The following is a 13,435-nucleotide window of genomic DNA, read 5'->3' as shown; positions in this document are numbered from 1 at the left end:
CACACGCCTTCCCTCCTAGGTGCGATGCTCCGATTATGACAGTGATGGTTCACATGACCTCATTGGTACCTTCCACACCAGCTTGGCTCAGCTGCAGGCAGCCCCAGTGAGTGCTGGCTCAGGGATATTGAGGTGGACTTAGGGACTGCAGCCTCAGGAATAGAGGGAATGCACGGCAGCTCCCATCCTGGCTGAGGCTCTGGAAGTTTTCTACTCTACTTTTTCTTTCCTTACCAGGCTGAGTTTGAATGCATTCATCCTGAGAAACAGCAGAAAAAGAAAAGTTACAAGAACTCTGGAACTATCTGTGTCAAGATGTGTCAGGTGAGACAGTAGCCCATGTGACCCAGCCTTTGACTCCTAAGCTCCATGACCCCAATCCCTTCACTCCAGCTATAACCCTGGTTTCAACTACAGGTAGAAACAGAACATTCATTCCTGGACTATGTGATGGGAGGCTGTCAAATCAACTTCACTGTAAGTTGCTTCATCAGGGGCAAGAAGACAGATCTGAGGCTCGAAGATGGCCTTCAACTCTGCTCCTCCCCTCCCCGCAGGTGGGCGTGGACTTCACAGGCTCCAACGGAGACCCTTCCTCACCTGATTCTCTGCACTACCTGAGCCCAACAGGGGTCAATGAGTACCTTACAGCACTGTGGAGCGTGGGCAGTGTGGTTCAGGACTATGACTCGTAAGCAGCTTTGTCTTACTCCTCGCCGCTCCCTGCAGACGCTGTTAGCTCTGGGCTTGTGGTCCTCTCACTGCCTCTTCCCTCCTTTGCTGTCTTCTCACAGGGACAAGCTGTTCCCAGCATTTGGATTTGGGGCCCAGGTACCCCCTGACTGGCAGGTGAGTGTTTTCTCCCCTCCACTGCTCCTGTTTTTGGTTTCATGGTCCTGATCAGGGGGGATGTGGTAAACTTGCTACTTGGCACCCAGCTTTATGTGGAATTGCAGGGAGTCATCCGTACAGGCATGTATACAACAGATGCTCAGGACTGAATACCTCCTAAATAACACTTTGTACATATCCTAGTGCCCTTTTTCTTAGCACACAAGTGGTCATGGGGAAAGAACCTCATTACCTCAGTTCTATTCTTGCCCTCAGGTTTCCCATGAATTTGCTTTGAACTTCAACCCCAGTAACCCCTTTTGTGCAGGTAAGCCCCCCATCCTCCAGCATAAGGTGTATCTGTCCAATCTCTGCCAAGTTCGTGTGGGCAAGGGAGAATGAGGGTGGGGAGACAGACACCTGACTCCATTGTCTAGAGTAGTGGATTTTACAACTAGGCCTCTGGAGTCAAATCTTCATCCTGCCACTTGATAATCATGTGACTTGGGGCCAGTTGCTTAGCTTCTGTGTGCTTTGGCTTCATAGTAAGAAATATTATAGGATATTGAATATTTTAAGAAAATGCATATAAAGCTTGAAGCAGTAATCCTGGTACATCATAAGTGCTCTCTAAACTATGGTAGCTGTTATATTATCATTATTATCTTTGCCTAGAGGCTCACAGGTACTTACTTGGGCATCAGTAGAAGCATTGGTGCCTCCTTGCAGCTCTATTCAGGGTACTTTTTGCCCCAGGTTCTTTTGTCTAGAGAGGACCAAACCCCATGTTTCCCTAGCCACCCGCATGTAAACAAGCTGAAGTTGAAAACTTGACTTGATCTAATCTGATTTTTATTAAGATTACAGGTCAGTTAATATGTAGAATGTCCTTCAGTTTGGGTTTACCTATTTCCTCATAGTTAGATTCAAGTTACGCATTTTTGGCGGGAATACCACAGAAGCCAAGCTGTATGTTCCGGAGGCACATGTTGATTTCTCCTCTTACCAGTCTTATTAACTTTGATCATTTGGTTGAGGCGGAATCTACCAGGTTTCTCTTCTATACAAGTACAGTTTTTTTCTTTATATGTAATTTTAAACATTTTTAATTGAAGGATAGTTTATGTACAATGTTGTATTAGTTCCTAATGTACAGCAGAATGATTCAGTTTATATATATAAACATATTCTTTTCCATTATCATTTATTACAGGATATTGAATATAGTTCCCTGTGTTATAAAGGAGGACCTTGTTGTTTATTTTATATATAGTAATTAGTATCTGCTGATCTCAGACTCCTAATTTACCACTCCACTACGCTCTTTCCTCTTTGTTAACCATAAATTTGTTTTCTTTGTCTGTTTCTGTTTTGTATACAGGCTCATATGTATCATATTTTAGATTCTAAATACCACACATCCTATGGCATTTGTCTTTCTGGATTACTTAGTGTGCTAATCGCTAGGTCCATCCATGTTGCTGCAAATGGCAATATCTCATTCCTTTATACACACACACACACATTTAACTAATTTTTATTCATTTTTAGTTTAAAAAATATTCTCTTTTTTGGTCGTGCCATGCAGCATGCGGGAACTTAGTTTCTATGGATCATACCCAGGCACCCTGCAGTGGAAGTGTGGATTCCTAACCGCTGGACCACCAGGGAATTCTTTGTTTTTTTAAAGAAACAGTTAAGACACATTATCTTTCTCAAAATTATTTGAATCTATTTTTTATTTTAGTATTTTTTAATTGAAGTATAGTTGATTTATAATGTGTTAATTTCTGCTGTATACCAAAGTGATTCAGTTATACATATATATATTCTTTTTTAATACTCTTTTCCATTATGGTTTATCATAAGATATTTAATATAGTAATCAGTGCTGTTATATAGTAGGACTTGTTTATCCATTCTGTATATAAAAGCTTAAATCTGCTAACCCCAACCTCCCACTCACATCCCTCCCCCAACACCTTCCCGCTTGGCAACCACTAGTGTATCTCTCTCTGGTTCTGTTTCGTAGACAGCTTTATTCATATACCACAGCTTTCTTCATCTGTTGATGGACATCTAGGATGCTTCCATGTCTTGGCAACTGTAAATAATGCTGCTATGAACATTGGGGTGTATGTATCTTTTTGAATTAGTGTTTTCTTCAAATATATGCCCAGGAGTGGGATTGCTGGATCATTTGGCAACTATATTTTTAGGTTTTTAAGGAGCCTCCATACTGTTTCCCTAGTGGCCGCACCAATTTTACATTCCCACTAATAGTGTAGAATTCCCTTTCTTCCACATCTTTCCAGCATTTGTTACTTGTAAATTTTTTAATGATGGCCCTTCTGACTGGTGTGAGGGGATACCTTACTGTAATTTTGATTTGCAGCTCTTCACTTGTGGGGGGCCATGCCACACAGCATGCAGAATCCTAGTTCCTTACCAGGGATCAAACATGTGCCCCCTGCAGTGGAAGCAGAGTCCTAACCACTGGACCGTCAGGAAATTCCCTGCATTTCTCTAATAATTACCAATGTTGAGCAGCTTTTCATGTGACTACTGGCCATCTGTATCTTCTTTGAAGATTTGTCTATTTAGGTCTTTTGCCCACTTTTTGATTGGATTATTTGGGTTTTGTTGTATGAGCTATTTGTATATTTTGGAATTTAAGCCCTTGTTGATCACATCATTTCCAAACATTTTTTCACAGTCTGTAGTTTGTCTTCTTGTTTATAGTTTCCTTTGCTGTACTGAAGCTTGTAAGTTTGATTAAGTCCCATTTGTTTATAGTTTTGCTTTTATTCCTATTTCCTTGAGAAATGTTTTGCCTATATTCCTTTTTAGTTTTATGGTGTCATGTTTTATATTTAAGTCTTTAGGCCATTTAGAGTTTATTTTTATATATGGTATGAGGGAGTGTTCTAACTTCATTCGTTTACTTGTGGCAGTTGAGCTTTTCCAGCACCACTTGGTGAAGATACTGTCTTTTATCCGTTGTATGTTTTTGCCTCCTTTGTTAATTGACTGTGGGTGAGTGGGCCTGTTTTTTTTTTGTTTGTTTTTTTTTAACTAATAATCATCATCCTTTGGGAGGATGCTTTAAGACTATATAAATATCCAATCACTCATCAATTTTTACCTTTTGGCATCCATTGATGATCCTTGCCTTAATCAATTATCTCTGATTGTCAAATGATTCTCTAATTTCTTCTACATTAAGAGCTTTTCCTTGTCTATTATATCTCTGTGGATTCTTATTTTATAAAATGGGTTATAATTCATTAGGTGCATTATAATTTGACGCTCAACTCTCCTGCATTTGTTCAGGGGATTCCCCCAATCTGGATTTTAATTCAAGCTGTGGTTCAGGGCACGTGCCCTTCCTCTCTTTGGCCCTAATTTTTTCATCTGTAGGGTAAGGTTAAGAACGTTGGGTTACAGGGGCGAGTGAATGAAATGCACCCAAGTTCCCAAATCTCCATGGCCAGGATAAAGTGTCGTCAGGGCTGGCAGAACCCCAAGAGGCCCAGTGTCTTATGGTATTTTTTGCCTTGCTTCTCTAGGCATCCAGGGCATTGTGGATGCCTACCGCCAGGCCCTGCCCCAAGTTCGGCTCTATGGTCCCACCAACTTTGCACCCATCATCAACCATGTGGCTAGGTTTGCAGCCCAGGCTGCAGATCAGAGGAATGCTTCGGTGAGGGTTATGGGATGTAGTGGGCGAGGAAGGGGAGGGGGGGTGCTCCCTTGAGGACTATTTAACAAGAGACTTCTTGTCAGTGTGGGAATGTGTAGCTGGGATGTTTAGAGGGTCTGCTTCAATATATGAATGGACTTGCTTTTAGCAATACTTCGTGCTGTTGCTGCTGACTGATGGTGCTGTGACAGATGTGGAGGCCACACGTGAGGCTGTGGTTCGTGCTTCCTACCTGCCCATGTCAGTGATCATAGTGGGTGTGGGTTGTGCTGACTTCGAGGCCATGGAGCAGCTGGACGCTGATGGTGGACCCCTGCACACACGCTCCGGGGAGGCAGCCGCTCGTGACATAGTGCAGTTTGTGCCCTACCGGCGTTTCCAGAATGTGAGTAGGGGCAAGCTTGGGGACAGAACAGAGCTGGGAGTTCAGCCTTCCACCTCTCCCTGATGTGTGTGGGGATACTTATCCCTTCACCTGAGCCTGGGGCAGGGTTAGGTTTTGGATTCTGTATCCTTTCTTGGGTGTGAAATGTAGACCTTGTACAAATGAAGCCGTTATGGCCCATCACTGAACTTGCCCCTCTTCTCCTGGCAGGCCCCTCGAGAGGCACTGGCGCAGACTGTACTTGCAGAAGTACCCACGCAACTGGTCTCCTACTTCAGGGCCCAAGGTTGGGCCCCATTCAGGCCACCTCCACCTGCAGCCAAGGGCCCTGCACAGGCCCCCCAGGCTTAGATTCCCTTGAAGGGGTCGACCGTGGCCATTTCTCAGTCCCATGTTAAGGTCCCCAGCCCTGAACACACATTCCCTCGTGCTTGTACTTACTTAATCCTGCTGTTGCTGCCCTTGATCTCACCTGCTTGCCCCTGGAATCCCTCATTCAATAAAGATGAAGACCACTCCTTTGCTACTACTCTGTGTTTTAGGTGGGAATCTGCTATTAGCCATGGTTAGTTCTCCTCTCTGAACTTACTTGTTGACTTTAGGGGTTGTTGGAGTGAAGGAGTCCTCTGACATAATAGCCCCCACTCAAAGAAATTGGGTATTCCCTGCCAGATATCTAGAGACACTGACTCTGTTTTGGAAAATGCAAAGACTGAGTATAAGCCAAACACCTAGCCTAACCTGCGTCAGAAAAGACTGAGTATAAGCCAAACACCTAGCCCAACCTGCGTCAGAGCAGAGCTGAGCTGGGAACACAGACAAGGTGGAAAGTGTTAGGGGAGGGGATCAAGGGCTATGCCTGACTCCTTGGAAGGTGGAGCAGTGGTGGTTCTAGTTCTAAAAATAGGCTACAAGCCTCACTTTTTTTATTAGCTATTCTTTTTCTTACTAGAAAATTAATATGTATATTCATTATAGGGAAAAATACCACCCAAACTCCCGTGTCCCATTAAAATATTTGGTGCATATTTTTTAATACTTTATACGTATTTACAGTGATGCATGTTTTTTTACAGAATTGGGACCATACTGTATGTACTATTTTTGTATGCCTTAAACTGTGTTTTAAATGTATGCTAGTTAGTACAAAATGATTTCACATGTATGAGATAGATAATGGGCAGGGTGTTATTTCCTATGTCTGACAAATTTTTTTCTCTAAATTACTACACTGTTTGCACTTTGTTTTATTGTATTTTGGGTATTTTACCCATTAGAACTTATTACTGACTTCATTCTTTTTAATGCCTATAGATTACTCTGTGTATGAGTGTATTATAGCTTATTTGCTGCTGCTGCTGCTAAGTCGATTCAGTCGTGTCCGACTCTGTGCAACCCTATAGACAGCAGCCCACCAGGCTCCCCCATCCCTGGGATTCTCCAGGCAAGAATACTGGAGTGGGTTGCCATTTCCTTCTCGAATACGTGAAAGTGAAGTCGCTCAGTCGTGTCCAACTCTTAGCAACCCCACGGACTGCAGCCTACCAGGCTCCTCCATCCATGGGATTTTCCAGGCAAGAGTACTGGAGTGATAGCTTACTTAGCCAATCCCTAATTTATCAAGATTTGGGTCCCTTCTGGTTTTCTTCCATTACAACAAACAATGCTGTAAGGAATATCCTAATACATTTATCTGTGCGTTTATATAGTAATATTTCTGAAAATTTTATTCCTACAAGTGAAAATGTTCAAAAGATATGAATACGTAATATTTTAATAGATACTGTAAATTGCATTTCATAACAGTTTTTTACCCATTTCATTAATATGACAGGCAAAAAAACCCCTCAGTTTTAGTTGAATTTATTGAATTACAAAGGCTGGGTATCATTTTATATGTTTACTTTTCAATTGTATCTCTTATGAATAGCTTTATTGTTATAGTTATTCAGCAAACCTTTATCTCTTATACATGTCAAAAATATTTCCTCCCAGGCTATTATCTTTTCAGTTATAGTGTCTTTTGGTCTATGTAACTCTAAATTGAAAAATTTTATGTTACGTCAGCCTAGCTTGCTTTTGTGTATGTATGTTTGTGTATGTAACCTAGCTTGGTTTTTAAAAAATTATCCATGTATTATTACTTACTTTTCATGACATTAAACAGTCTCTTATATTACCATTTCTATTGGCTACATATTATTTTTATAGTGTACTTTATCTTCTTAGATACTATTTCCATTTTTTCCTTTATAAACAATAGTGTGTTCGACATCCTTAAAGTAGTAACTTAGATTGTATCTGTGTATCCTTTGGATCCATTCTTAGAAATGGAATTGCTGTGATTAAAAAGTATAAAAAAGTTAAGACTTTGCAGCACCTATTGTGAAAATGCCCCCTCCAGAAAAGTTGTATTAGTTCATTAGTTAGAAAACTTGAGACTTTTAAGAGTACTCAATAGATTCTTTTCCCTCTGTCTTCAAATTACAAAAGTAATAATCCCCAAACTTAAAGGGATACATGTTCCATCCTCACACATACTCTTGCATTCCACTTCCTAGAGGTACAGCACTGTTGATAGTCTGTAGATTCTTCCGAAACATGAACACACGGGAAAGGATCCTAACAGTCAAGATGTTGCATGTGTTTCTTTGACACTTCTTCCCCTTTTCGAGCCCTCTGCCCGGGTAGAACTCATTAATCCTTTGATGTCCGTCTCCTCCATCTTTTTCCCTCCAATTCTACTTTTGACCCTTGGAATGAAGAGTTCTTGGATCAATAAATGAATGGTCCCATTTTCTGGAGCGTCTTCTGTTCCCTGTCAGGCTCCTGGAGGGCAGGGACTGGTCAACACTCTACCACCTGTACTGTTCCTAGCATAGTTGAACACTCAAGTTTTAGTGAAAACAGCCTGAGTAGGGACAATCAGGCCTGCATCATTTCTGTCTCAAATGCCCCCTACAGGTTCTCAAGTCTCCCTAGGATTTTACCTGAAAAAAGGGAAGGTTCTGCCTCCACCTGCACCTAGCAAGAGTTGGGGTGAGAAGTGAGGGGCACAGCACAGCTTCATGCCAACTGGTGGCTCTGCAAGAAGGCAACCTCCAGAGAAAGGTCGGAGAAGGCCATGGCATCCCACTCTTGCCTGGAAAATCCCATGGATGGCAAAGCCTGGTAGGCTGCAGTCCACGGGGTAGCTAAGAGTCAGACGTGACTGAGCGACTTCACTTTCACTTTTCACTTTCATGCATTGGAGAAGGAAATGGCAGCCCACTCCAGTGTTCTTGCCTGGAGAATCCCAGGGACGGGGAGCCTGGTGGGCTGCCGTCTATGGGGTCGCACAGAGTCGGACACGACTGAAGCGACTTAGCAGCAGCAGCAGCAGCAGCAGAGAAAGGTAGGCTCAGGGTCCCACTGTGGCTCAGGTCTTCACTAGCTGTGTGACCTTGCAACTTTCCTGATCTGAGCGGTTTCTCCCTCTGTGGTTGTGAAGATTAGTTAGAGAAGGCATGTAACATCCAGAGTACTATCTTAGGTGCATGGTAAACACTCCACACACACTAACTACTGCTGCTGCTGTACTGATCTGGGCTTCTCCAAGAAGGCACTTTGATAGACGCCCCCCACCACATTCATGTACCAAAGGCAACTAGAGTGCCAGCCTCCCTGCCCACAACAGACCTCCCAGCACTGATCAGCTTCTTTCAGCAGACTTCCACTCTACTCCAACAATCAGCATGTTTAATGGGCGCCCCCTGTGGCACTGTCCCCTGCCCCCTCTGAGGTTCGAATACCATGGGCTCGGACTCGATACAAGCATGTGAAACGAGGGTGGCCCCAGTTGCTTAGAATCTGGATCTTCACCTTGGGAAAGGCAGCTGGGGGGTCATTCTGGAGAGAAAAATGGATGATGCCAGTGTCTGCTCTCCCAAGGGTCTGCCTTCCTCCCCTATCTTCCCTTACTGTCCCATTCTCTTAGACCCTTCACCTCCCAGAGACCAACATACCTGTAGGTGGAAAGTCTGAATCTCAGATTTCTCCACGTCAAAGGTAAATTTCCCCAAGAAGACCTCAGTCTCGCCGTCAACTTGGAGGCCCTGATAAGTGAAGAATGAGTGGAGGAACAGAGACAGGTGGAAGTGGAGGTGTTGAGAACCTACTTTGTGTTCAGTAGTTGTATGCACACTCTCATTTATTTTTCAGTGTTAGGATGATAGAGTGTGGAATCTGGGCTCAAAGAAATCAAGTTGCAAATTTAAGCCTGACCACTTGTTAGCTGTGTGACGTTGGGCAAGTTACCTCCCCTATCTGAGAATTACTTTTTCTCATCTATGAAGGGGGGAGATAGCACTTCATAGGTTGTGTGGATGCAAGGATATATAATCCATGTAAAGTACTCAAAACAGATTAAGGACTCAATAAACCATAACCGATATTTGAGTATGGTATGGTTATTTAAGACCTATGGCAACCCTGAGAGGCAAGTGGTAGTATCTCCATTTATGGATGAGCAAGCAAAGACTCAGTAGCCCCAGTTTTCATGCCTGCCTTGTGCTCTGTAGGAAAATCCCCCACCTCCTTGGCCTCAGCCCCACTTACATAGACTGCAAAGTCACGGGGGGCGCTGTTAGCTCCCCGGGTGTGTGCCACAGTGGGCGGTGGATGCTGCAGAGTGATGTCGCTCAGCTGCACACGACCCGGCAACCGGATCACCACCTGGCCCTGGTCGCCTTCAAAAGCCCAGCAATTTCCAGGGAACACGTCTGGCTGCAGTGGGGGTGGATAGATCTTCAGAACCACAGGACTGAGCAACTGTGGCCCTTCCCCACCCTCCCGGGCATTTGTACTGGTAGGCCCCTCCATCAGTTTGACCCTATCAAGGGCCCACCCAGGACTCCAGTCCCTAGCAGTGCCAGAAAGTGTTAGTTGCTCAGTCGTGTCCGACTCTTTGTGACCCCATGGAGTAGCCCGCCAGGCTCCTCTGTCCATGGAACTCTCCAGGCAAGAAAACTGGAATGGGTAGCCATTCCCTTCTCCATGGGATCTTCCTGACGCAGGGATCGAACTCAGCATTGCAGGCAGATTCCTCACCGTCTGAGCCACCAGGAAGCACTGCCAGGTCTCTCCAGTATTATGTTGTCCTCCACCTCACCCAGAGTCTCACCCCAGGCAAGCCAGGCCCGCCTCCGCCTCCGGGCGGCCAAATTATGCCCAGCAGGGTCTCCCTGGTGCCACACCCTCAGCTAAGTCAGGTCCAACCCCAGGAAGCTGTGGGATCCTTTCTCCAGAATCCGCCCCTGGTTCCTTTTTGGGATCTGCGTTCCAGGCCCACCTCCAGGATAACCGTGGGCGGTCGCGCGTAGTTCCAGAAGCTGAAGCGATTCCAGAAGTAGGCAGTGTTCGCATCCTCATAGTCCTGGGATGTCTTCTCTAGGTCGATGGAGGCTCCTAGAACAGGAAGAAGCAACTAGTCAGGGGCTCTCAGGCCAGACCCACAGCAAAGGCAGTGTCCGTCTGAGGTCGGTCTGTCTGGGCCGATCTTGTGCATAGTTCTGTCTGCGTCTCTGAGTCTCAGTCCCTCCCTGGGTCTTACCGACAGAACTCAGCGCATAGTCGGGTTTCCGCACAAAGTCCTCACTCAGCCTCTGGAATACGAGTTGGGCCACTCTCTGAAAAGAGAGAGGGCGGAGCCTGGAGGGACGGGCTTGCGGGCAGGTTTTATACTGGGGCGGAGTTCTCCGGAGCTCTGGTTTGGGCCTTAACACTCAGGAGGGCCTTAAGACTCAGGGCGGAGGGAGCATGGTTCCCAGCTGCCGAGCTCCTGGACCGGGTTCTGAGGGCAGGCTGCGTCTGCGGGACTCACCTCGCTGTTGGTGGCGCGAACGCTGGACATCTCCTTGTGGAGTTTAACCAGTTCAGCCTGGAGCTGCTGCAGCTGCTGCCCCTGGGAGCGCACGCGCTCGTGGTATTCGCTGCAGGCAGAAGGTTGGCACGCTGCAGTTGGCTCCCTGTCCCCCTGGCCACTTTCCGTAGGATCTCCCCACCCCCAACAGAAGCACCTTTGAGGCCCCCAATTCCCCACCCCAGTGCCCTCTTTCACCTTAGAGTCAGCATCTCCTTAGGTTCCTATTGGAGGGAGGGACAAAAAGCAGCAATGCTTAGCTCCCACCTCAGAGTGGGAGTGGCCAGATACAAAAGGCCTTCTCTCTGAGGACTGCCTACCCCTTTTTCCTGATCTTCCAGCATCTCTCCAAGACAGACCCTCAAGCACCTCTGCGCACAATCCCCCAGAAATCTCCTGTTTATAGCCAGCCTTTCCTTAGGGTGATAGCCTCCGGCACTGTCCCCCTCCCCAGTGGCCCAGGGGACTCCCCACAACCTCCAGGTTTATAGCCTGCCAACCATCCAAACCCAGGACAGTTTCCCCGACTCACATTTTCCAAAGGAGGGGCGAGGTATAAGAGTCCCCACCAGAGTGCTGGAGAAAGAAGGAGTGGTCTCAGGGGAAGGGAAGGGAGGAGGTTTCTCAGTCGAAAAGGGGACAGTGGGGGCAAAGAGGCTTGAAGGAGCTCAGTCTGAGGAGGGAAGGCTCTGAAGGGGAGTGTGAAGAACTGTGAGCCTCTGAAGGGACTGAGTGGGCTGAAGGAAAGTGTACCAGGTTTGGCTTCAAAGCTTCCAGGGCTGGGGCCCCGGGAACTGATCACCCTCTCACCTGCCAGAAAGAGGCTCAGCAGTGACACAGCCGTGAGCAGGAAGCGGATGGAACAGACCTCCCTGAGGAACCGAAGGGAGGCTGAGGCTGGGAGACCCCAGAGAATCCCCAGCCCCCACCCCAGGGTCCTAGACCCAGCTCCTGTGAACACAGGTATGAATCGGCTCAAGCCTCAGCTGGGTCTGGCCCTGCTCCCCACCCCCTCCAAAGAGCAGCCCCTGGGGCTCCCCCTTCCCTCCCTCTGACCTGTACACACTGACCAGCACGTCTCCTACCAGGGATAACAACACGCTCAGCACCTGGAAGAGTAGGCCTGAGAAGAAGAAAGGGGGCTCAGGGAAGGAACTAGGCTTAGGGAGGGAAAGAGATGGTGGGGGAGGAGCTCACAGAGTGGTGTTGGAGGTTCAGAAAAACCTAGGAAGTGGACTCAGGAAGAGAGGGGTGGGCTAGGAGACTTAGGTGGGGAGAAGGAAAATGGATTCTCATTCTTGGAGAAGGTGGGTCGGGCTCTGGGAACGGGCTAGACAATCAGACATGGGCCGGGGGCTCAGAACTGAAAACAGGGCTTCAGAGGTGAGAAATGGAGTTCGGAGAAGGGAGCCAGAGGGGTCAGAGGGGATCTGGGCTGGCTTGACCCGTACTCAGGAAGCTCTTGGACACTTGCGGGGAAGGCATCTCCTGCCTCAGATCCAGAGTCGGGAGAAGGTCGAGCTGCTCCTCAGAGACTGCGGGAGAGCCAGCCGGTTCTGTGGGAGCCCAAGGGCTCCATTGGGGCCTTGTGCACCGCAGGCCCACTGTTTCCTCAGGACCTGGCTGCAGGTTCTCTTAGCCCAGAAGCAGGGCAGCCTCACAGGTTTTGGTCGCACAGAATCCACAACCCTGGGGTCCTGCAGCACTCTGAGGCCACCCCCACCCCCCACCACCCCGGGAAGCTCAGTCTAGTCGTTGTCCCAACCCGCAAACAGTGGTGCCGCCCCCAGCTTTAGGTCTTGATGCGGCCCTATTTGCCTGGTAGCCGCTGAAGCTAACAACCGAGGCCACGCCTCCTAGGCGGTGCCCAATCACAAGCTTTTCCACGCCCCTTCCCAGGACCATCCACCTCACCAAGACCCTCTTATTCATTGCCTACTCTTTTTTCCCCCCTTCAGGCCCCGCCCCCTAGGTGGTGCCCAGATAGTTTTATCCCACTTCCGCGCCAAACCCCACCCTCTAGGTCCCAGCCCTTCCCTCCGCTCACCCGGGTTCGACCCCGCCCGCACCCGAGGCCCCGCCCCTCACGGTTGCCGCGCCACAGGCGGTCTGCCCATTGTGGCTCCGAGGCGCCGGCTTCTGCCGAGAGCTTCCAGCCCATGTGGTTCCTCCGGGCACTCCAGCGCTCAAGGCGGGCTCACCGCAGCTCGAGCCCCGGGCTCGTCTGCCCTCGGGCTCCCCGGGCCCCGGCCCAGCTGACCGGTGCCCGCAGCTGTCCCCCGAGGTGACGCTCACAGAGCTGTTGCTGTTGTCGCTGTAGAAGTTGGGCGTGTGCTTGTGCTGGGACGCGGCTGAACCCGGGCGGGGGCTTCGCCGCATCCTGACCCGGGGCTGTGGCCTTCCGACGCCAAAGGCACCGTCGTGGCCTCCAAGGCCCTCAGCCCTCCAGCTGGTGCGCGCCGCCCGGACCCCTCAACCCTGCGTGCAGCCGGTGGGCCCCGTGGCCTGCCGCAACCCTCTCCTTTGTAACTGGGCCTGGCTGCTGACTTCATAGAGGAGACCACCGTCTCCGAGGAACGCCCTGGCCGGCGTCACAGAGCCAGTCGTGACGTCCCTG

General features: G+C 48.2%; 2 protein-coding genes across 22 annotated transcripts in view; one reads left to right on the top strand and one right to left on the bottom strand.

Moving 5' to 3' along the window:
- Window positions 1–7,105, top strand: part of LOC133259652 (copine-1) — a 37,730-nt gene extending 30,625 nt beyond the window's left edge. For 8 of the 10 annotated variants that reach the window (XM_061437407.1, XM_061437403.1, XM_061437401.1 and 5 more), the window contains 9 exons: window positions 20–106; window positions 238–324; window positions 418–477; window positions 558–691; window positions 795–849; window positions 1,108–1,159; window positions 4,401–4,534; window positions 4,683–4,919; window positions 5,130–7,105. In XM_061437407.1, coding sequence (XP_061293391.1) covers window positions 20–106; window positions 238–324; window positions 418–477; window positions 558–691; window positions 795–849; window positions 1,108–1,159; window positions 4,401–4,534; window positions 4,683–4,919; window positions 5,130–5,270 — 987 coding nt within the window. In that variant the 3' untranslated portion in view covers window positions 5,271–7,105. The remainder of the gene's footprint in view (window positions 1–19; window positions 107–237; window positions 325–417; window positions 478–557; window positions 692–794; window positions 850–1,107; window positions 1,160–4,400; window positions 4,535–4,682; window positions 4,920–5,129) is intronic. The other 2 variants (XM_061437406.1, XM_061437405.1) reach the window with 1 other exon arrangement.
- A 1,530-nt stretch (window positions 7,106–8,635) lies between these two features.
- Window positions 8,636–13,340, bottom strand: SPAG4 (sperm associated antigen 4). Of its 12 annotated transcripts, none has more exons than XM_061437426.1 (12): window positions 12,888–13,340; window positions 12,270–12,353; window positions 11,875–11,941; window positions 11,629–11,690; window positions 11,351–11,394; window positions 11,017–11,042; window positions 10,780–10,888; window positions 10,510–10,585; window positions 10,249–10,364; window positions 9,516–9,683; window positions 8,924–9,013; window positions 8,636–8,807 (listed from the first exon to the last, which is right to left on the bottom strand). In XM_061437426.1, the coding sequence occupies exons 1-12, from the start codon at window positions 13,195–13,197 to the stop codon at window positions 8,658–8,660; spliced, it is 1,302 nt and encodes a 433-aa protein (XP_061293410.1). In that variant the 5' UTR covers window positions 13,198–13,340; the 3' UTR covers window positions 8,636–8,657. The 12 variants fall into 12 exon arrangements, with proteins under 12 accessions (XP_061293410.1, XP_061293406.1, XP_061293407.1 ...); XM_061437422.1 differs by having other exon boundaries at window positions 11,572–11,690; window positions 12,270–12,374; window positions 12,888–13,334; XM_061437423.1 differs by having other exon boundaries at window positions 12,270–12,374; window positions 12,888–13,332.
- Between the last annotated feature and the right edge of the window lie 95 nt (window positions 13,341–13,435).

Source organism: Bos javanicus, chromosome 13, assembly GCF_032452875.1.
Source record: "Bos javanicus breed banteng chromosome 13, ARS-OSU_banteng_1.0, whole genome shotgun sequence".
Classification (NCBI taxonomy): Eukaryota; Metazoa; Chordata; class Mammalia; order Artiodactyla; family Bovidae; genus Bos; species Bos javanicus.
The sequence above is the reverse complement of the archived record's forward strand: the minus strand, read 5'-3'. Positions and strand labels throughout refer to the sequence as shown.

Coding starts and splice junctions, on each gene's coding strand:
- SPAG4 (XM_061437418.1), bottom strand. CDS start 13,197: ATGCGGCGAAGCCCCCGCCCGGGTTCAGCCGCGTCCCAGCACAAGCAC. Junction 12,375..12,887: donor CGTGAGGGGCGGGGCCTCGG/GTGCGGGCGGGG, acceptor GGGCTCCCACAG/AACCGGCTGGCTCTCCCGCA. Junction 11,043..11,350: donor TCGCCCCTCCTTTGGAAAAT/GTGAGTCGGGGA, acceptor TCCCTCCAATAG/GAACCTAAGGAGATGCTGAC.